We start from the raw sequence: 22,513 nt of genomic DNA, 5'->3' as shown, positions 1-22,513 counted from the left end.
ATACTTATTTATAAAAAAAAAAAAACTGCTGAAATTAATATTTTTGGTTGAAACAGTAAATTAACCTAAACAGTTTTTATAAACACCTATTACCTAAAGAAAATCACGTGTCTAATCTCTAAAAAAATCAAACATAATTTAAAAATAATTTAGTAAACATAGATGTTATTTAATATCAATAAAAAAGGTATTTATCGAATCACCGTCGCATTTTCAAATGAAGCCACATCATCACTTTGTGACTTTGCACATTGTCTAGGAATGGACCCATGGGTCTCAGGCCATCACCGCAACCAAACATACTAATGATGTCAACATCGTCGTAGTTAGATTTGGCAAGAAAGATCCTACAACTATTGTACAAAATTTATAGAGTAAATTGCAATGATGTTTCATGCAGTTCATAAATGTAGTAACACTCCCTCCTTTCAAAATATGTCACTTACCACTTTTATTTTTGATGACATGGTGACTGACTAGCATCTATCATGCAAACTGACGTGACACCAAAAAAGAGACAATAGAGGTATAGCCTGGATCCGACAGTGAGGGCTCCCCCGATGAACCACCCCCTCTAGCAGGGAGATAGAGGGGTTGGGGTGCCATTGAGGGAGCCCCCTCATCATTCTCCTCCTATGTTCCCTCATTTTGTTTTTTGTATTTTTTGTTTTTTCTTTAGTTTTAGATTTTTTTTAATTTTTAAAACTAAAAAAAATAATCTTTTGCCAAAAAGGAAGCGCATAAAAGCATAGTGTAAGCTAGAAGTCTAGTCAGCGTGGTGAGTAACTTATTTTAAAATGGTGATGTGATTGTCCATTTATGAAATTGTAGGGACGTCGTCAGAATTTATCCAAATTCATAACATTGTGATATGGGAATGTAAGAAATATAATGGGAAATTCGTCACTTTTAGTCCTCAATTTTTAGTTATTTTTTTTACTTTGGTCCTTTTCTTTTTTCAACTTCCTTATAAACGTTAGACTTTTTGTTTTGCTTGGAACTATCGCTATTTTGTCCTCCAAAAGTAATGGTTCTTAATAAGAAACTATTTTCAAAAATAAAAAAAATAATTAATTTGTTTTACAAGAATTAAAAGGCAGGAACGAGAGAGGAAAGGGGTCGGTGGGGATGGTCACCAAAAACCTCGGTGGGACGGTGGTGGCAGCTGACAAGCCCCATCATTTCGATTTGCAAAAGATTTAAAAGAAAACAAATTGAGTGGGGGGAGGAGGTGGTGGGGACATATCGACGTCCATCACAGCTCCGGTGAGGTCACGACAACCGCTCCACCAGGCTCAAAGTAAAGGTCTTTAATTAATGGTTTTTTATTTTTATTTTTATCTATCTATCTATCTATATATCAATCAATATTACAAATGGGAGAAAGAAGTTAGATGGGGTAACTTTTCTTCTCCCATATTGTCCTTATCTAATATATATAAAGTTGAATTTCGTGAAATAAATAGGGTTAGAAAAACAAATGTTAAGATCATATTTGGTCACAGATGTAAATGTCTAAATATATATATAAAGTTGTATCCCATACAAAAAATAGAATAAAATGAAAACTGTAAAAAAAAACAGAATAAAATGAAAACTGTATAAAAAAAAAAGAAGAAGAAAAGAGAGAGGAAGGGGCTTGGGAAGGGAAGTCGCGAGCCTCCCCCTAACCTCCCCTCCCGAGCCCCTTCCTCTTTTATATATATATATATATATTTCATTTTATTCTTTTTTAAATTCCTCAAGTTTTTTTTGGTGCAAAATTGTCCTTGAAGATGTCGTAATGTTATCATTCAATCTAATTTTGGACGGAAAAGTAACGATATGATGTGTGGTAAAAATTTAAAAAAATTTCGTGATGTGTCGTGAAATTTTTTTAAAAATATAAAGCATGGTGAAATTATTTCAGAAACAATGTTAATGAGTAGTTTTTCAGAGTGATATGTCACTAGTTTAACCCTAAATCAATGAACCACATTCATTGAAGCATATCGAGCATAGAAAATTTAGGATAGTGAAAGTGAGACGAAAAGTGATATCAAGTTTTATAATAGTAGAGATAGATATAGATACATCAAACTCTATGAAAATCCCATCTAAAAATTTTAAAAGAAAAAAATTAATTATAGAAATGAGTTTATAATGTTTGCATTTTATTTTTGTTACTTTCTCTATTCTCTCATACACGATAGTCTCTCTATCTTCTCTTTCCAGAGTTATTCCTCCATCTTCATTTTATCATCTCGTGCCTTCCTTCCCTATCCATCTCTCTGACTCCCTCTGCATTGCCCGATTCAACTTTTACCGGGTGGTCGTCCTCTCACTTTACCTCTTTCAAGGTTTGTTTCACGATCTTTCTTTGCTTCCCTCCTTATTCGAGACAACCTTCTGTTGGCCACCAGGTACAAGTTCTATTGCATCCATTCGATTTATTTATCATTAACTTCAAAAACATTCTAAAAGATTCTACAAGTTTTATTGAATATGACTTCGTGATTTTTATTCTTTTATTGAGCAGCTATGTCATTGAAAGAAGAAAACACAAGACAAATATGAATGTATTGCAGGAATTAGGGTTTCATGCCATTCCAACCAATATAAGATCGATTTCATGCTCTCTACGGTTTTCTATTCATTGTCTATTCGATTTGTGTGTACTACTGATTCACATGGTTTTGAGTTATACTATGCCGAACAGTGCAACCTCTGATTGCCTTTATTTTATTTGTAAAATTAAGCTACCGATTTTTACATTTTTACATTTAATTGGAAAATGGAATCCGTTCATAATTTTTCCCCCAGTATCAAATTATGTTATACAAATATAGAGATTTGAAGCGAGAACCAATGAGCGATTGCTCAAATTATTGACTAGGTTCTTCTAGATTTTACTTACTGTTTTTATCATTTTTAACTTTAGTGGTATTTGATAAATTAAATGGTTAAAAATTAAACATTAAATTAGTTAAGAAAAGAAATGTATAGGAAGAGAAGAGGAATGACAAGGATCATAAGATATTTTGTCAGGGGTAAAGAGTACCGATAAGTAAAAAATGACTTATTTCATTAAGTTAAGTTTTGATAAATTAAGTGGTTAAAATTAAGCACTTAATTAGTTAAGGAAAAGAAATGTATAGAAAGAGTTGATAAATGATAATTATGGGGATATGTTTCGGAAGGAGAAATGACACTAATAATTGAAAAATGACTTATTTCTTTAAGTCAAATATTTTCACTTCCCTCATTGAGTAGTTTTTTACTTAACTTATTTGGTTTGCAAATGTGATTTTAAAATCACAACTTTAACCTAATTCTACCCACAATAAAATAAAATAACTCATACAAAGTCAAAGGGTGGGCCTCATTTATACCACTTCTTTTCAAAATCAAAATCTGATTTTAAAATCCTACTTTGAAACCAAACGCAGCATTAATGATTAAGTAGTATATAATCTCATTTCTCATCTTTCTATCTTTCTCATATTCATTTTTCTTTATAACTAACTTTTAAGCACTTATTTTGATTAAGTTGAAACAAACACATCCTCTCATCAAGTAATTTTTATCTTAATGATTAAGTAATTTAGACCTTTATATCTCATATTTTCCTCTTTATCCCATTCATTTTCCCCCGTAACTAACTTTCCAACTAACTTTTAAGCACTTATTTGATTATGTTGAAACAACCACATGCCTTGATAATTTGCTAACAAATTTAGAACTAAAATGAATAATTATTTTAGGAGTTTATTTTTTGAGTGAAAAGACACTGGGGAATGATGTCGTAGAGTTGTTGTGTCAAGTTGAGGCAATCTCATGAGAAGCATCTTACCAAGAAATCCGCCGTAGTACGCCCACTCCTAAATTGATCTGTTTGAGATTATAGTTTTCTCATAAAAGTGGTTGAATTGCTCAGGTCTATTAAGGTAGAGGAGATGGTATTGTTGATTTGATTATGTTGGCTTGGTTATGGAAAGCTTTTCATTTATATTTAGAAGAGAAGTTAAATCTAATTCTTGTTTGGATAATTTTGGTGTAATGTATGAAAAGTTGCTAGTGGTAAGGGTCGTTAATATTGGGAAATTTTAGATGCAAGGTATTTTTGGATTTCAATAGGGTTAGTGAAAGTGGCAAGTATTCCTAAAGATTTTTCTTCCTAATACTGGAAGCCATCTCTTCTAGAGAGTGAGAGAGAGGACGAGAGACGTAACAGGCACGAAAGGATACCAAATTTCTTAAGATTGAACCAAACTTTTCATTCATGTAAAGGCGCCACTTATTTACGAGATAATCATATTATTTTCATTGATATGCAGTGTATAGCATAAGAGATGACTAGGTTCGCCACTCTTGCTCCCAAGCTGAAGATTTTGCTCGGCAGGAGCTTCACTAGCGTCGTGTTTGCGATATATTTCTACACAATGAGAGACGTTCGGGCTACCAATGAGGTTTAGGTAGAAGCAAGCAATCTTCAAAGGATTAACAACGGAAACTCAAAATAGCCTCATTGTTTTTCTTTGGTTTTCATTGTCATGATACTTACTATTCTCCTTTTCCAGTCAAATAGCTCATTTCTTACGGTTTTAGGCTTATTTTCTACTACTCGGTTCAATGTATGATTAACAAATATATAAATTATTTTGCAACACGTATATCAGAGTTGCGGAACAAAATAATCTAAAGTCCGAAGCTGCATTGCGCATGAACGTTATGAACTTCATTTAAAAATAGAATTTTAAAGATGAAGCTGTGGTAAAACACAATTAATGAAGTAATTGTTCATGCCTCCACATTGGACCACGACTGAATCAACGCATGTCAAGTGGCACTCTCCACATTGGCACTTGAAGCGCGTTTTGAGTACATGTGACACCTTACAACTAATATTAATATCATCCATCAGGTTTATCTTGTCATACTTGATTTGAGGCTTTCGACATGTGTGATACTATAGTCACACGATGAACATCATCTTCTATTCCACTCCCAGCATCGATTGTAATTTTCCTATGTATATCACCTGGTATATTCAGAAGTTCAATGAGCCAAACTAATCAAGTTCGAACGGAATTAACTCATGAAGGGGTAGATTTTATCTCAAATGTAGATTTTCTCAGGACCTTGGTGAAGGGGAAAGATTGTAATTTTCAGTTTAGAAACAGTTGATTATAATGGTTAACTTGTGCATAACTAACCAATCAATGACGTTGTTGTCGACATGTTTCCATGCAAAGAACTAACTACAAAATGAGACATCCTAAACATAGCACAAACGGTCCCCTGTCTCTCTCTCTCTCTCTCTCTCTCTGTTTTTTCCCAAAACAAACGCCTCATCTTCCTCCTCGCCATTTCTTCCTCGCAAACAAGGCAACGGAAGCCCCCCACTCCTCCTTCTCTCTCCTTCCCCTTCCCCCCCCCCCCCCCCCCCCCCCCCCCCTCCCCTCTCTCTCTCTCTGGAAACCCTAACATCTTCCATATCCGGTGTTCTTTGATCCTTCATGTCCTGCAAATAATCTCCACATGAGCTGCAGGGAGAAGAAGCAGCTGCATTAGTATCTCGTCGCTCGTCTCCCGGCTTCTCCCTTATCGACATGAGCCGAGAGAAGCTCAAGGTTGTTGATAACTCGTTCTGCTCTCGCTCCATTTCCATCCTGCTCCCTGCCATCCTTGTCCTTTGTCTATCCCGATGCGCAACCTGCGCCGACGAGGAAGGTGGCGGCACCTCCTCCAACCCCGCCACGAACCAGCTCTTCACGCAGCTTGTCTACGACAGCCTCTACAACTTCACCTCCATTTTCCGAGCCGATATCCAGAAAAACTTTGGATTCTGCATCCAAGACATGTAAGCTCGTCGTCAAGGGCTTTTTCCATATCTCTCTCTCTTTCGATCTTTATATTCTTTTAAAATATCAGAGATAAAGGAAGGAATTCTGATTGTTCCTGCAAAATGTAAAGGTTACGAACAAGACGGTAACAACACAAGAGCCGTAATTTTCCCGTTTTATAGCTAAAAGTTTGCAAAGAAAAAAGGCCCGTAAAAATTTGGAAAGTATTTTCCGAGACTGAGGCCACGGCGCCTGTATTCAAATTGTTCTTTTTCTGTTTAATTATGTACAATTCGATCGTACTGATTTGAGGAGCGGTCCAATTTTTTCAGCGATGCAGATTGGAATGGAGCGTTCAATTTCTCTTCGAACACAGGTTTCTTGACTGCTTGCGCTCAGAGAATGAAAGGTAACATGGAAATTTATGTTGGCTTAGGAGCATGATGGTCTAGATTGGCGAACATGCGCAAATCATCACGAGAAATATTCATAATTCAGAGAACTAGATATGAAAGGGAAGAAAAGGATTGAGAAGGAATTTCATGTGACCGTTATTAGTTATAGGAGTTCTTCCCGCCAATGTTGGATTAAACATTAAATTTCTGAATTTCGGTCTACCTTAAACATGTTGGTATATCTTTCTGGGGCATGGAGAAACCGATTAATCTCCAAGACCGGTTGAACTATGCGGATGCCAAGTTACATTGTCATGCGGGGATTGTTATGTCTTATAATTCCTAAAGAAAATGTCCTTGCTGTGTGTTTACTTGGGGGTGCATGTTGAGTGCAGGGGACGTGATGCGTCGAGTATGCACAGCGGCAGAAATAAAATTCTACTTCAACAGCTTCTTTGGTTCAGCCAAGAGGTCCAGTAATTATCTAAAGCCCAACAAGAACTGCAACCTCACCTCATGGGTCCAGGGATGCGAGCCGGGTTGGGCCTGCAGCGTGGGCGATGGGCAGAAGGCCGACATCAGGAACTCCAAGGACGTCCCCACCCGGACCGAGGACTGTACCACCTGTTGTGAAGGCTTCTTCTGCCCCCACGGGATCACTTGCATGATCCGTAAGTATGTTCCGAGTTTGGAAGATAGAAATCAGTCTTCTTGTAGAGTTTCTCGGGTTTTCCACTTTTCAGCTAGTATGGATGATGTACCGAGATAAGTGACGGAAACATAAAACGTTTGACATTGTTAATTGCAGCTTGCCCCTTAGGTTCTTACTGCCCCATGGCGAAACTCAACAAGGCTACTGGTATTTGCGAACCGTAAGTTCCTATGCACTCAAAGAAAACATCAGGAAAAGTAGGTTATGTCGGTCATCTTATTTACTACAGTGCAGAACTGTAACTTCCGCACAAATAACATTCGGGTTTAAATCATAGGTACAAGTACCAATTACCGCCTGGGCAGCCGAACCACACGTGCGGGGGAGCAGACGTGTGGGCGGATGTGGGTAGTAGCAGTGAGGTATTCTGCTCGGCAGGATCATACTGTCCCTCTACTGTCCAAAAAATTTCTTGCAGTAAGGGGTATTAATGAATTTATCCCATAACCCTCCTCCGTAATTGCTCTATTATGCCATCGATCAATTTTCTCTTCCTATCGAAGTCCAAATGTCTCGCTTTGCCTCCTTAATTCTAAAGTTTGCGTTTCCTGGTACTTTCTTCAGGCACTATTGCAGGACTGGTTCCACTAATGAACAGAGTGAGTACATATATATATATATTATATATGTATGTATGTATATATATTTTTTTCCGTGTACCCTTTATCGCATATCTGAAGATTCAGCAACTTGGCATGACCTTCGTAACCCTTATGTCAATTTGCAGCTTGTTTCCAGTTTGCAAAGTGCGAACCAATATCGGCGAATCAAAATATTACAGCTTATGGCCTCATGCTTTTCGTAAGTGAATATCAAATGCTGGCATATGCCTTCATATACATATCTAAACTCTCAGATCAGCCAGCAAAGTTCCTTTCAAGATTCCCGACAAGTACGAAGAGTTGACTTTTGTAACTTCACTTGTTCATATTGCAGCTGGGATTAGGCGTTCTTCTTGTTGTGATATATAACTGTTCCGATCAAGTTCTTGCCACCAGAGAAAGAAGGCAGGCGAAATCCCGAGAAAAGGCCGTGAGAAGTGTGAGAGAGACTGCCCAGGCTCGGGAGAAATGGAAGTCTGCTAGAGATATAGCGAAGAAGCATGCAATTGGGCTCCAGACACAGTTGTCCCGGACATTCTCCAAGAGGAAATCCACAAGGGGCCCTGAGTTTTTGAGAGGCCTCAGTCAGGCAAAGCCTGGTAGTGACGCTGCCTTACCACCAATGCCAGGTGGGGCCGAAACTTCCAAGGGGAAGAAGAAGGATAAGGAGAAGAGCAACCTCACCAAGATGCTGCAAGAGATCGAGGACGATCCAGAGAGCCACCAGGGGTTTAACTTGGAGATTGGAGATAAGAATTTAAAGAAGAATGCGCCGAAGGGAAAGCAACTTCACACACAAAGTCAGATATTCAAGTATGCCTATAACCAGATCGAGAGGGAGAAGGCTATGCAGGAGCAAAATAAGAACCTAACCTTCTCAGGTGTGATCTCAATGGCAACTGATGTCGAAATTCAGAAGAGGCCTACTATAGAGGTTGCATTCAAGGACTTGACCCTTACCCTGAGGGGGAAGCATAAGCGTCTTTTACGATGTGTGACTGGGAAGATATCGCCTGGTCGAGTTTCAGCTGTTATGGGCCCATCCGGGGCAGGGAAGACAACGTTCCTCTCTGCCTTGGCTGGGAAAGCAACGGGATGCACGATGGAGGGTACAATCCTTATAAATGGAAAGGTGGAATCAATCCATTCATACAAGAAAATTATAGGTTTCGTGCCACAAGATGATATCGTGCACGGAAACTTAACTGTGGAGGAAAATCTTTGGTTCAGTGCCAGATGCAGGTATGTCACTCTCCTTAATTCGCTTACAAACACTTTAATTCAGCTTTTTAACAGTTTATGTTTACATTGTATAAGTGTGCTTTTATTTCTGGTTATAATTGTAGATTGTCTGCTGATCTACCTAAGCCCGAGAAGGTTCTAGTTGTTGAGAGGGTTATCGAATCCCTAGGCCTCCAGGCGGTTCGTGATTCTCTAGTCGGGACAGTCGAGAGGCGAGGGATTTCAGGAGGGCAAAGGAAACGTGTGAATGTTGGTTTGGAAATGGTCATGGAGCCTTCGCTTCTGATATTAGATGAACCGACTTCGGGTTTGGACAGTTCGTCTTCCCAGTTGTTGCTCAGAGCACTCCGACGTGAAGCCCTCGAAGGGGTTAACATCTGTATGGTCGTGCATCAACCGAGGCGAGTTCCTGATTTACATTTTGAGCTGAATGAAATGATATGGCAGTCTTGAACCAGTGGTATTCATTTTTTTGCATATGCTTTTAACTTTTTAACACGACTTCAAATTTCCCCCCTGGCTTACCGATTTCAACCCCAACAAGGAATCCAGCCTCCATTCCAAGTCCTAGATCCATCATGTGAATATTTGTTACATACACTAACTAATGGATCTCGTTTCTCTGTTACAGTTACACCCTATACAAAATGTTTGATGATCTAATACTTTTAGCGAAAGGAGGCCTCACGGTTTACCATGGTCCCGTGAAGAAAGTTGAGGAGTACTTCTCAGGCCTTGGAATTGTTGTACCTGAGAGAATCAACCCTCCAGACCACTACATTGATATACTAGAGGGCATACTCAAGCTAAACACGAGCACGGGGTTGAACTACAGACAACTTCCCGTCCGGTGGATGCTCCATAATGGTTATCCCGTCCCACCCGACATGCTCAAGCTCATAGATGGGGCTTCATCTCAAGCAGGAGAAGGTTCTGCTCATGGAGGCAATAACGCTGAAGGGGCTGCTGAAGAACCCTCCTTTGCAGGAGACCTGTGGCGAGATGTGAAGTGTAAAGTCGAGTTGAAGAAGGATAATTTACATCATAACTTCTTGAGGTCAAAAGACTTATCCGATCGGTTAACTCCCAGTGTGCTTCAACAATACAAGTACTTCCTCGGAAGGTAACATTTCAAAAGCCTTAATGCTAAGGTAGTTTTAGGAACTGCATCAGCAGCTCGAAAATTGTTGAAGAAGGGGTCAAAAGAGACGGTTTCAGGAGACTAGCTTTCGGATGAAAGCATGGGAACTCATTTTCCGCTTCTCAAACATGATTTTGTGCAAGAAAACAGAAAACTGGGCTTATTCTCCTAACCAAACAGGTTACACGATTCTACTAATTTTTGTGGTTTGTTTACACGGGAAAACGATTTTCTAATTTGCAGAGTCGGTAAGCAGAGGTTACGAGAGGCAAGGATCCAAGCAGTAGATTACTTGATTCTGTTGTTGGCAGGAGTCTGTTTAGGAACGCTCGCTAAAGTGAGCGACGAGACCTTTGGGGCCCTCGGTTACACTTACACAGTTATCGCAGTTTGTAAGTTCTTGCACTGAGACATGAGTTCTTCCTTGTGATTAGTTTGTATGCGCACCTAATGCTTGTTCTACATTTCAGCCTTGCTTTGCAAGATTGCAGCTTTGAGATCGTTTTCACTTGACAAGTTACAGCACTGGAGAGAGAGCGCTTCAGGGATGAGCAGCCTCGCTTACTTCCTGGCCAAGGACACAATCGACCATTTCAACACAATCATAAAACCTCTGGTCTATCTCTCCATGTTTTACTTCTTCAATAATCCCCGATCATCCTTTGGGGACAACTACGTAGTTTTGCTCTGTCTCGTGTACTGCGTGACCGGGATTGCCTATGCGTTCGCAATATTTTTTGAGCCCGGTCCTGCACAACTGGTGAGTACTCGAATGGGCTAAATAGATTGATGGATAGCCATGTCAACACCTCTAACCATTCACTTTTATACATTGCAGTGGTCGGTCCTTCTACCAGTCGTTTTGACTCTCATAGCAACGCGCAATAGCCATAATGATTTCGTGGAGGTGATCGGCAACATATGCTACCCAAAGTGGGCACTCGAAGCGTTCGTAATCGCAAATGCTAAGAGGTGGATTATTCATCTCCAATTACATGCTTAAAATTTATTAGACAGGTTTAGTCATCAATGAATATATTCTAATTTTGATTTTCAGATACTCTGGAGTGTGGTTGATTACTCGATGCGGGTCCCTGATGGCTAGTGGTTACGATCTCAACAACTGGGCTCTCTGTTTAATCTTCCTTGTCCTCACCGGAATGGTGAGCCGCTGCATTGCCTTCATCTGCATGATCCTCTCCCAGAAGAAATAGATTCTGTTGATGATGTCAGATTCCGGTAAAAGACTTGGGGATCAAACTCGAGCCCTCGTGGCACTTCAAAGAACTCTGAAAGCAGCTGATGCCGGTCACTGAGATGATAAAAGGGCTCCCAAGAATCCCAATACATCGGGCCATTTCTTGATAAGCAAACGTTAAGGCCCTATGGAGCTTCTTTTCTTCTAAGCTTTGTCCGAATGATCTTAGTTATACACGTATCATCTGTCGGCTAATGTGATATGCATCGGCAGGATTCTGTACAAAAATAGGAAATCTACAGAGAAGATTTTAGCACACCTCTTTTTTTGCAGGCAAAGAGCCTTCGAGAATTTGAAATTTTGATGAATGCATTGATTTGACTAATTTTCCAGGTTGTAACTATGCCATTAGTCAAGGATTTGATTATTATCCTCTGGTGCCAAGGATCCGGTTCTAGTCCGTAAAGAATTTACTGAAGTTCTTACTGCAAAGCCTAGGCAATGTTGAAACCATTTTGAGGATGAAACCAAAAGCAGGCTCGAGTCGTTGCCCGTGATATTGTATGAAGTTATGGCAGTTCAAGAAAGAAAGTTCACCTGCTATTTTGTCTTACGGAGAACAATTGATACTCAAGACTATCCTAATATGCAAAATGTCATTTTCACAGGATCTAATGTGGGCGAACAGTTTATCCAGTTATGGCCAGGAAAAGTTGAAGATCCTAAGAATGCAACAGTTAATGAAACGAAATGATCTGATTATAGCTTAGACTGTTTGATAGAGTCGAGGAAATAATCACGGCATTGATTATTCGATTTCCAGATATGTGGAAATGTGGTCCATAACTTGATGCAGGTCCTTCGTGACTAATGGTTATGATCTCGAAAACTGGGTTTAATCTTCCTTAACCTTAAGGATATAGCGCCCCGCACAATTGCTTCCATCAGTGTGGCCATCACCTAGAAGAAGTAATATACTCAATCAAGGTGTAGTGCATTGGCACACGCCCTCACCTGATAAGTAAGAGGTTTCAAGTTCGATATTTATTGGAAGTACTCGTACCCATTTATTAGCTATTATGATTGCTATTATATTGTACTAAGTTCACGGACCTTTCTTGTAATCGAAAAAAAAATACTAAATCGACTGCATCAATTTCCATGAAGATGAGGGAATTCAACTTGGAAAGCTTGCCATTTCACGGATAATGGCAATCTATTGGACTGCGAGAAAGGCCGGTCTCTATGGGTTAGAGTGCTCCCGAGAATTACGATATAAGTTATATGCACATAGTTTGACAGAGAATGCAATACATATTTGCAGGCCTTCAAGAATTCAATAACTGATTTACAACCACTGATTTTGCTAGTTTTTTCCGGGTTGAAAGTTCGCTTTTGATTGAATGAATTGATGCAGCTCTCATTCATGTAAGATCTGGTTGATCTGGAAAATCTAGTCGGTTTATCGACTCGCCCGTGCTCTCCATGAACCCGTGTGGGGCAACGTTATTTCTAGGTCATTAAATTTAGTTGAGGATACATGGTGCATAAAGATAGTGTTCTCTGAAACATTTGGGATTCCATGACAAATGAACAAAATCAAATAATACAAACTCGAAGAACATTTCTACCACGAGGTCTATTGATGTCACTTGTTAGATCACACAGGAGCTCTCGCTATGGGACGATTCTTTTGCAATTGCCTTCTGTGAATGCGTGAAGCACAACGCAGAATCCCCTGTCCCTGACTTAGCTAGGTCGGGTTGCCGACCCTTTTAAACCGACTATAGATTATCGATCAATCGCCGGGCCATTAATGAGCCTATGGCATGGCTAGCAGGAAAAGAAAGAACCACCAATTAACTGTAACAGTAGATGAAATCATAGTACTCTCTCCAACTCGTTGACGTGTACCCACAAGACAATGCAACCTTAAACCTTAAATCTTCATGAAAGCTACATATGTACGTAAGTAACCACTTAACCCCATAAAAGCAAACCCCAGAATTGCAAGCCACGCCAAACCACCCCCCCAACCAAAATATTTTTTTTTTCTTTATCTCTTTCACTGAATCACTTTTTTGCATGATGATGATGATGATGAGGCACCCACCGTATGAACTTGAAAGCCATATCCCATCTCCACCTGATGTTAACGTCGTTGCTGTTGATGATGATGATGGTGGTGGCAAAAGCAAAGCCTTGTCTAATACCTCATGGCGAAATTACAGTCATGACCCTCCATCAGCAGCAGCAGCCGCCACCGGCCGCTGCTCTTCCTTCAACTCCACGTTCTCTTTTCTCAGCTCCCACCAGAACACCAACACTTACAACGACACATCCCCTGCTGCCTCTGCTTCTGCTGCCACCCTTCTCTGCTTTAATGCCCCCTCGTGGCGCTGGATCACGAAGAAGAAGCAGCAGCAGCGTCAAGGCAATCCCGAAACAGACTCCCACTCAGTCTCTTTCATGGCGGCGGCGGAGGCGGCATCAGAGGACTTGACCGTCAATGTTCTGCTGGGGAATGTAAGTATCGTCTACTTGTACAAAGTAGGAATTGGCGTTTTGGATGGAAGTTAATGGTTCTTTTGTTGTTTCCTGCCTATGAATAATGAGTTGATGTTGTCTCCGGCAAACAACCTGCTCTGTTTCTGTTCCTGTTCCTGTATTGTTACAATCTTTTCTATTTTCGGATACTTAACGGGGTGCTTAGAGTGAGAGTTGTGGGTCGTCCAGTCCGATTGGAATGGAACCTCGCATGGATCATAGTGTTGCAGAACTGCATTTTGTTGCATGCATACCACGTGCCCAGCTCGGCTTACTATTACCCGGAACACGGGTCACCCGATAAAATCTGATTTGATTCTTGCCGTCCCTCCAAGCCGGTCACGTCTTGTTGGTAGAGAATCATTGGGGTGAGCGGTAGGCAAACACGCATAAAGTGGGAGGGTACGGGATGAGTCATATGATTGACACTGGACTCCGCTGCAAGTGTGCAGAAAATCTTATTTGCAGATCTTCATGCTAATTTGTATTTGATTATGAAATATAAGACCTTGTACCGCATTTGTGCTAGACCATATCTGCACGGTATAATTTTCTTAGTACGGGAAGGTCGACTCACGTAATAATCCAACCGGTTGTTGCAGAAAAAGAAGCAACTCAGTGGGCAGCAGAAGAAGGAAGAGCTAGAGAGAGAGGTATGGGACCAAAGATCTTACATGTCTGTCTATGCTATTGATCATGTAACCTCATAGGCTGGAAAAGAGAACATAGTTTTCTCCAAAAAACCATGACAAATCAAGAACAGAGAGAGTACAGACTCTTTAACGCTCCACATCAGAGGAAGTTAACACCAACCCATAATTCATCTTGTTATGGCAAAAGATTTCGGGGTTCACCAATTCCAATTCTTTCCACTGAAAGCAGCCCCAGTTAAATGGAATCAATGATGATCCATACCTCTCTGTTCCCACCACTTTATGGCTGCCGTAGCCTATCGAAAAATTCGTATTTAATTGACCAATCATGATCTAAATGAAACCCACAATTTACTCTTTTCTTTTCCTTTTTCCCTCTGTTTGATAGCTGTGATGATTAATCTCGAACAGGTGAAGATGCTGCAGAAGTTGCTTAGCCAAGAAGAGAAGGTGCATGAGATCCTGCAAAGCGTCCATGATCGGGACGTTGGCTCTTCCATATCTATCCCCAATTTCCTCCCTCCTAAGGTAAGAAACATTGATTGCTTAGAAGGGTCATTTTTGTTTTGATAAGATCCGGTGAGAAGTTCTTGGACCTCATGTGACGCGAAGAAGCACCAATTAAATTACATAAAACAAGAGAATTGGTGCTAATCACTCGAATAATTGCCATAACTATTCTTAATTAAAGAATTATTATTGGTTCTTCATTGCCACGTCAATATGAGGTAGGATCATTTAACATTTTCTCAGATCTAGTGGAATGATAATGATCAAATTTTGTTCGGTTGATCAGATGAAGGAACTTCTAGCCGAGTTGGCGATGGTCGAAGAGGAGATTGCCCGACTAGAATCTCAAATCAGCCAACTCCAGACGACCCTCGAACACGAACAGGAATCTAGGAAGGACAACTCAAGACTGGTCCAGAAACCACGCATTCTGAAGAGAATTCCCGAAGACGTAGTCTACTCAGCAAGGCCGAGCCCATTGAACAGACATGTCCCGGAGAGGATGGGCTTTGAGACCAAAGCGCTTCATTTTATCAGCAAGGCGATAAAGGGAGACTACAACCTCAAGGACTTCAGATTGATGGACAAGTCAGGTAATCCAAGATGGTTATTTTCCGATCAGAAAGAGAACCAACTCATCGAGGAGGCTAAGATCACGCCGGAAAAATTCTCGACACGCAGTGGCTCCACTCTGAGGGCCTCGTATTCCTCGCCATTAAGAGACCTGAGACATCCTACACCAAAGGTAGTCTAACAAAACTTCTACCCAAACTGCATAACAAATATTATTCATTATTCTTGATAGATTGGAACACAAATTCTTAGTATTCACTCTGCAGGCTAAAGTTATAAAGTTAAACTGAATTTCCTAACATCTTAAGCAGAGGATACACCGAACGAAAAATAAAAAGGAACAGTCAGTAAGGTTTCAACAGCTTTATTCCTGATATAGGAACAACTCGGATTACACACCAGTAAAATTCTCCTGTTCATGAGTTCAGCTGAGCCCGTTCACGCGTCAGTATCGCCATTGCAAAGGGGTAGTGACACAGTGGTTCACAATTGAAAACACGCTAAGCAGTAGCTTTTCCTTTGACCTCGAGCTTGAATGGAAAAAAATTCACTGCATTGCACAACTCCAAATTTTATTTGTCAATGACATGCTGAACCTGAACTAGTTGAATTTTTAGCCGAAGGAACGGAGATATGAGACTCCATTGAAGACCTCTTCGAAAGCAGAAGAGGAGAAGCCCCAAAAATGGGAACCCAACAAGTTGTCCGAAAGCATTATGAAGTGCTTGAACTTCATATACATTAGGCTGCTCAGAACATCTAGAGCAATGGAGATTGAGAAGTCAGGCGCAACGATCTCCAGATCTTTGCAGCTTAACTCGACCCTGAACTCAAGAAGCTTCAGAGCTGAGACCAGTTTAACCTCAAAATCTAACGGAATGTCTCAGCGGGAATCGAGGCAGGCCGATCCATATGGCGTGTTCGAGTCAGAGGATTCGATCCCAAGGGACATCGGGCCCTACAAGAACTTGGTCAGATTCACCACGAGCTCTCTGGACCCTAAGTGCATCTCTTCTTCCAGTTCTGTTCCCCTGCTTAAGAAACTAAGGTACACAACTTTCTATGAGTGTTCAAATTTTTCGGAGACCCAACCTTTTCTTTACATCCTGTATCGTGGATTTCAGGGAATTAATGACCCAGCTGCAGCGAATCGATTTGAGATTCTTGTCGAACCAACAGAAGCTGGCTTTTTGGGTCAACATGTACAATGCTTGTATTATGCATGTATAATCTCAACAAAATGCTAAAAATTATCGGATCAATCTGGACCGTTCAATTAATGGTTCATTCCTTATTCTTTCTTTTTTACTGTTGTTGGCTCTAACTCACAGGGTTATCTTCAGTATGGCGTGCCTTCTACAGCGGAAAAGCTGCTTGCCTTGCTGAATAAGGTACCTTCCGATGAATCCATTATCTCCCCATTTCTATCACCCAAATTTCTAGAATCAAATTTTTGATATGTTATATAAAAATGAAGTGTGAATATAATTCGATTGGTCGTTGGATTCAGGCAACACTGAATGTTGGAGGCAACACGATAAATGCTCAAGCGATCGAGCACTTCATTCTGAGGAAGCCATCATCTTCCAACAATAAGGAGGTAACATGACATAAAAATAACATCATTTTCCTACTCATCTGTTAGTAGATGCGGCAGAGTTCTCTGTTTTGTGTATAAAATTGAAATCGACTTTATTTTCATTTCCTTGGCAGATTCACTGGAAAGGCGAGAAGGACAGTGGTAGTAAAGAAGCCATGGTTCGTGAACTGTACGGGCTCGAATCTGTGGATCCTAATATCACGTTCGCTCTGTGTTGCGGGACTCGTTCCTCCCCTGCTGTAAGTTAACCGACCAGAACTCTTCACAGCTGTCGTGTATAGGCCACCAACCGATCACTTTTGCCCATACTTACTTCCGACAATATGATATCTTAAATTCTGGCGCAAATAGACCTGCAAGAGTGCCCCTTTTCCTCGAGAGAAAACGGAAAACTGAGACCATTTCTGTAAAAGATTTCCTGGAGTCTTCATTTCTTACTTCATTATATGACTGAAAAGATGAAACCGAACTGGCAGGTGAAGATATACACAGCTGAAGGAGTCACAAATGAGCTAGAAAGGTCGAAGCTCGAATACCTGCAGGCCTCAATCGTCGTCACCAGCTCAAAGAAGATTGCATTTCCCGAGCCTCTGCTCAGGAACGGGTCCGACTTCCTGGCGGAAGCTGGGTCGGGATCACTGGTCGAGTGGGTGTGCCAGCAGCTGCCTACCTCAGGGACACTGAGGAAATCGCTGGTGGAATGCTTCAGAGGGCACAACAGCAACAGTGGACAGGCCCAGCTGGTCAGCGTGGAGAAGATCCCATATGATTATGAATTTCAGTATCTCCTGGCAATGTAAAGAATCTCAGACGTACTTCAGATTTGTTAGTTTTGTATAAACTGTTATTGGCTCTGTGCATCAAATGCAGCTCATAAGTCATACAACACGTAGTTTGCCCCGTATTCTCTCGTGGATAGGAAAGGAAATGTTGTTATCTCGGAAAGACTGAAGAAATTTTCTATTTAGATATTACTTAGGCTTATATATATTCACCACGCTCGTCACAAAAACTTTGCGCCGAGTTTCAACTTCAATCACTATTAATGGTTGGCTCGCGATTTCTTATGGGCACGAGCATCCCAAGTAATTCATTCAATTGTTACTCGTACCAGGTAGAAGAGTAAGTAGTAACACTCAATATTCAGTCATGGAGTTGGGGCATGTGGTTAGGCTTTTGGTCAAATTTGAAATTTCATCGTCACTGCAATCGTCAGGATTAGATTTAGAGGGAGTCACGGGTTGGATCCAAGAGTTGACCTTACCAACTCAGCAATAGCCCCAACCCGAGTCTACAATTTTCTTTTGACTTTGACTTTTTCTCCCGCCAGCCTCCAGGATATTTTCTCCGCTGGCATCTTATGATATGGAAAAAAATAGTCTAGTATTCTGACTTTTAGGTATTATCTTAATTTTATTACATCGTTGATTTTTTCTGAGGTATCTTAACGTTAACGATTTGATTTCAAATCCATCTCACTGTAAAAGTTCCATCCATTTTTTGAAGGAATTGGTGACGGAATTCCCGATATAAGTAAAAAATTACACCATATATCACAATCATTTTGTTATTTTCAATTTTATCATAATTTTTTGATATTTTCTCAATTTTATCCAAATCTTTTACTGTTTTCTTAATATTGAGAAAAAATAAAAAAGATTGAGATAAAATTGAGAAAATATTAAAAGGTTGAGATAGATTTGACACCACGTCAGCATTTCTGTTAAAAATGGACGGAATGTTTACAGCAGGATAGATTTGACACCAAACCATTAACATTATGATACCACAAGAAAAAAAAATCGACGTCGGGATATAACTAAGATAATATATAAAGGTTGTGATACATTTGTGTGATTTATCCTATCATATATCTTCCCAAATTCTTTCTTTATATATAATAATAATAATTACTATTTCTCATTATCTTATTTGAGTTACAGCACGTGAGGTTGGTCTCATACTCGAGGATTAGCAATTCTTCGGTTTGGTCACTCCGGTGCTTTTCTTCTCGAGATCGAATTAGTGATTGCAGACCCGACTTGATTTTGGCTCAACAGGTTCCCCGATCAGATTTTCTCATTTCCGATGGACGTAGAATGCAAATTTCTTGTTCACTCAACTTGCCCTCAGTCTCCATCGCTTCGACCCACCCTAAGGTGGCTCGCCGGCCTCCTTAAGATTTCTCCTTAGCTATAGGCCATCGACCAGATCTCATTGGTAACATGAATGAGATCCGGGCCCGGCGTGCCAAAACTGATCGATAATAATATAAGGTAATTAAATAAAAATGAAAATGACGAATAACTTATTCAACGACCGTGTCTATTACTAAATTTTCCTTTGCTATGGTCGATCAAAGTTCAACAATGAGACTGTATGGATTACGTTAAACAAATGGAGTCCCGTCAATTCTTTCCTCAATTGGAAAAAGAAATAAAACCCTGTCCAAACCGTCAAAATATTCCACATTTCTTGATTCCTTCCCTAATAACAAACATCTTATCTTATAGTAAAATAAATTAGATTCCTTCCCCAGTTACGTCACATCGATCAATTCGGATACAAAAAAAACTTGTTCCACGGGTCGCAGCCACCCAATCTACATGTTCGGTTGCTTAAGGTACCGTTTGGCACCGCAGAATTTTCGGGAGTGTGAAAAATTAATGAAGTAATATAAGAATTAATTAGCGGCCGAATAATTGTAAGAAAGCAAACTCACCTTGGGCCCAATGACACTGAAATGCCAGTCGGAACTTTAAGGTTGTCCGACCAAGTCTTCGACTGTACATACAGCTTGGAAACCTTGCCTGCGACCCGGCTCATGTCGGGCCTCCTGTTCGGGTCCACTTGGACGCAATCTAACGCCAGGCGGATCAGCTTCTCCGCTGCTTCCACCGGGAACGAGTCCCCGAGCCTCCGGTCTATCCACTGCCTCAGCCTCCCCTCTGCCTTCCCATTCTCGACCGCCGTCATTGCGGTCTCGATTATCGACGTCCTGATGAAATCCCCCTTCGCCTTGTCGTACCTACGATATCTCGATTAGTCCACACATATAACCCCATGAGTTTTTACCACAACTTTCAGACAATTGCTGACTGACTGAGAAATACCTGTACTTGAACGGCTCTTCCCCGGACAGTAATTCCAGCATCACAACCCCCAAGGCATACACATCGGCCTTCTGGGTCGCGATCCCGTTGGCTCGGAACTCGGGAGACATGTAACCGCGGACGCCCTGGAACTGCATGACCCGACTATTGGACCGGGCCAGCTCACTGGAAGTTGAAGGGGATGGCTCCCCCTCCTCGCTGATCTCGCCCGGGCGGACGACGCCGTTTTCATCGATCTCGCCGCACAGCTGGGCGGCCCCGAATTGGCAGAGCTTGGCTTGGAAGTTGGGCTCAGTGACCACAATGCTGCTGCTCTTGACGTGGTTGTGGACGAGATTGATGCTGAGTCCCGTGTTGTTGTGGATGTAGTCGAGCGCGTGGGCAACGTCAGTGGCGACCTGCATACGTGAGATCCACGTCTTCAGCACGGTGAAGCTCGGGTTCTTCGGGTTCCTCAGGCATTCCGAGAGGGACGCGCCGGCGACGAATTCGTAGACGAGATAGATGTCCTCCCCCGAGGCGCACGCGCCGAGGAGCTTCGCGATATTGGCGAGGTGGCTCTTGGAGAGGGCGCCCAGCAGGTCCCGCAGCTGGTCTGGGGCGAGGCGGCGCCGCCTGAATTTGCGCTGGAAGACGATCACGTCCTTGCCGCGGAGGGAGCACCGCCAGGAAGAGGATGAGGAGGAGGAGCGGCGGGCGGAGAGGAAGTTGTTGGTGGCGGATCGGAGCTCGGAGAGGTCGTAGATGGCGACATTCTCGGGGAGGGTTTGGCGGAGGCTGGAGAGCGAGGCGCGGCTGGACGAGGCAGCGGCGGAGGAGGACGACCCAGAGAGGGAGAGCTTGTAGCCGCCGCCGGAGGTGGAGGTGGAGGTGGAGGTGGAGGTGTAATAGGCGCCGCCTGCTTCGCCGGAGCTCGACGCGGGGTCGAAGGAAGAGCGATCGGAGGGGTACTGATTGGGGGTTCTGGGAGGCCTCGGGGATCTGACGGGTTGGGTGGCGCCGACCGACATTTTCGATTTGCACATAAGCGGCGGAGCGGAATTGATTGAATCGGGTGCTCTGATTATATGGGGGCGTTCTGATTTGATTGGGGGGAAATTGGGGATAAGGGAGTAGTCATATGAGGAGAGACGAGGAGTGAAGTGAAAAGCGGCGGCGAGGCCGAGTTGCGCCGGCGGTGGAGAGGCCTCGCGGCGGCTCTGGAAGTGTCTTTCCCGGTGCAGGGGAGGAAGTCAAGTGGTGCCAGCAATCCCCTGTTAGGGAAGGAAAAAGAAAATCTTATATTGTCGGGAAATTATTATGTCGCCTTTTTTAATGTTCGCTCTTTTTCCTTCCTTTTATTTCCAAAATCACCTTTTAAATAAGTTGAAAACGAAAGAAAAAACCGTACATTTTGTCACAAAGTTTTTATTTGAAAAAATAGGTTTTTTTTTTTTTCAAAGTAGTGAGCAATGACACTTCCCATCATTGTTATCAGAACCGGACCGGACCGGCCGGTTCGACCGGTCGGACCGGGAACCGGCACCAAGTCCGGTCCGGTTCGCCTAAAAACCGAAATAGCAGCTTTGAACCGCCAGACCCATTGAACCGGCCGGTTTTAAGCAAAATTTCATTAAACCGGCCGGTTCTATGGGTTTTTATGGGTTTCCTATTTAATGTAAAAATTGGTTGGTTGTGTAAGGATTTGAACTCATGACCTCTTGCTTTTCATATTAGCATACTACCAACCAAGCCACCACCACTTTTTTGTTCTTTTAACTCTACTTTTAAGTACTTATTAAAATAAAATATTTATTTTGAAGTAAGAAATATTAAATATAGATACTTTCTTATACTATTGTTATATTTCTTTAAAATCATCATACTTTTATCTTAATTATCATAATTTTTTTAATAATATGAATATTTATTTTATTTTAAATAAACGAGCGGTCCGACCCATCGAACCCCCGGTTGGACCCATAAACCCATGACCCCGTACCCCTTCCGGTTCATCATCCGGTCCGGTTCTGATAACACTGCTTCCCATACTCTAGAGTTTTATGCAACATAACAATCCTCACAGGGCGCGGCCTACCGAAAGGCTTAGTGAGCTCCTTTGGTTCGTATATCACCATGGAACAACTTACATGAGCTCCTTCAGTTTGTATACACCTATTTATACATTCCTAATTACGCACAGAACTCTTGCATTAGGAGAACCGTAGTTACACGCATGGACAAATTTAGGATTTTGGTCGAGAGAGTAAAAGAAAAAGTAACTTTGCCGAGTTAGAATGATGAATATTTGTAATTTCATTAAAAATAGAATGAAATTTTATGATTTTTATATAATGCCAAAATTTTAAGTGAACGATTGCCACCTCGAGTTTTTTTTAAATCCATCTCTGATTGCACTTGCA

General features: G+C 41.4%; 3 protein-coding genes across 5 annotated transcripts; 2 read left to right on the top strand and 1 right to left on the bottom strand.

Moving 5' to 3' along the window:
- The first annotated feature begins 5,451 nt into the window (after positions 1-5,451).
- Positions 5,452-11,545, top strand: LOC116199044 (ABC transporter G family member 28-like). The gene is made up of 14 exons (XM_031529334.1): positions 5,452-5,842; positions 6,158-6,234; positions 6,616-6,891; positions 7,029-7,092; positions 7,210-7,356; positions 7,497-7,531; positions 7,660-7,733; positions 7,869-8,776; positions 8,881-9,177; positions 9,408-9,899; positions 10,161-10,309; positions 10,388-10,677; positions 10,756-10,889; positions 10,975-11,545. Exons 1-14 carry the CDS (start codon positions 5,592-5,594, stop codon positions 11,129-11,131), a joined length of 3,351 nt encoding a protein of 1,116 aa, XP_031385194.1. The 5' UTR covers positions 5,452-5,591; the 3' UTR covers positions 11,132-11,545.
- A 1,643-nt stretch (positions 11,546-13,188) lies between these two features.
- On the top strand, positions 13,189-17,982 carry LOC116200711. The gene is made up of 10 exons (XM_031531568.1): positions 13,189-13,641; positions 14,265-14,315; positions 14,727-14,843; positions 15,112-15,570; positions 16,016-16,446; positions 16,523-16,622; positions 16,730-16,789; positions 16,909-16,998; positions 17,112-17,237; positions 17,475-17,982. Exons 1-10 carry the CDS (start codon positions 13,201-13,203, stop codon positions 17,796-17,798), a joined length of 2,199 nt encoding a protein of 732 aa, XP_031387428.1. The 5' UTR covers positions 13,189-13,200; the 3' UTR covers positions 17,799-17,982.
- LOC116200712 (protein LYK5) lies at positions 17,065-21,428 on the bottom strand. Of its 3 annotated transcripts, XR_004155727.1 has the most exons (4): positions 20,112-21,427; positions 19,721-20,026; positions 17,535-17,786; positions 17,065-17,448 (listed from the first exon to the last, which is right to left on the bottom strand). XR_004155727.1 is itself a non-coding variant. In XM_031531569.1 (3 exons), the coding sequence occupies exons 1-3, from the start codon at positions 21,134-21,136 to the stop codon at positions 19,188-19,190; spliced, it is 1,398 nt and encodes a 465-aa protein (XP_031387429.1). In that variant the 5' UTR covers positions 21,137-21,428; the 3' UTR covers positions 18,783-19,187. The 3 variants fall into 3 exon arrangements, 2 of the variants coding, with proteins under 2 accessions (XP_031387429.1, XP_031387430.1); XM_031531569.1 differs by lacking the exons at positions 17,065-17,448; positions 17,535-17,786 and adding an exon at positions 18,783-19,254 and having other exon boundaries at positions 20,112-21,428; XM_031531570.1 differs by lacking the exons at positions 17,065-17,448; positions 17,535-17,786 and having other exon boundaries at positions 19,325-20,026.
- Between the last annotated feature and the right edge of the window lie 1,085 nt (positions 21,429-22,513).

This window comes from Punica granatum, chromosome 3 (genome assembly GCF_007655135.1).
Source record: "Punica granatum isolate Tunisia-2019 chromosome 3, ASM765513v2, whole genome shotgun sequence".
In the NCBI taxonomy this organism is placed as follows: domain Eukaryota; kingdom Viridiplantae; phylum Streptophyta; class Magnoliopsida; order Myrtales; family Lythraceae; genus Punica; species Punica granatum.
The sequence above is the reverse complement of the archived record's forward strand: the minus strand, read 5'-3'. Positions and strand labels throughout refer to the sequence as shown.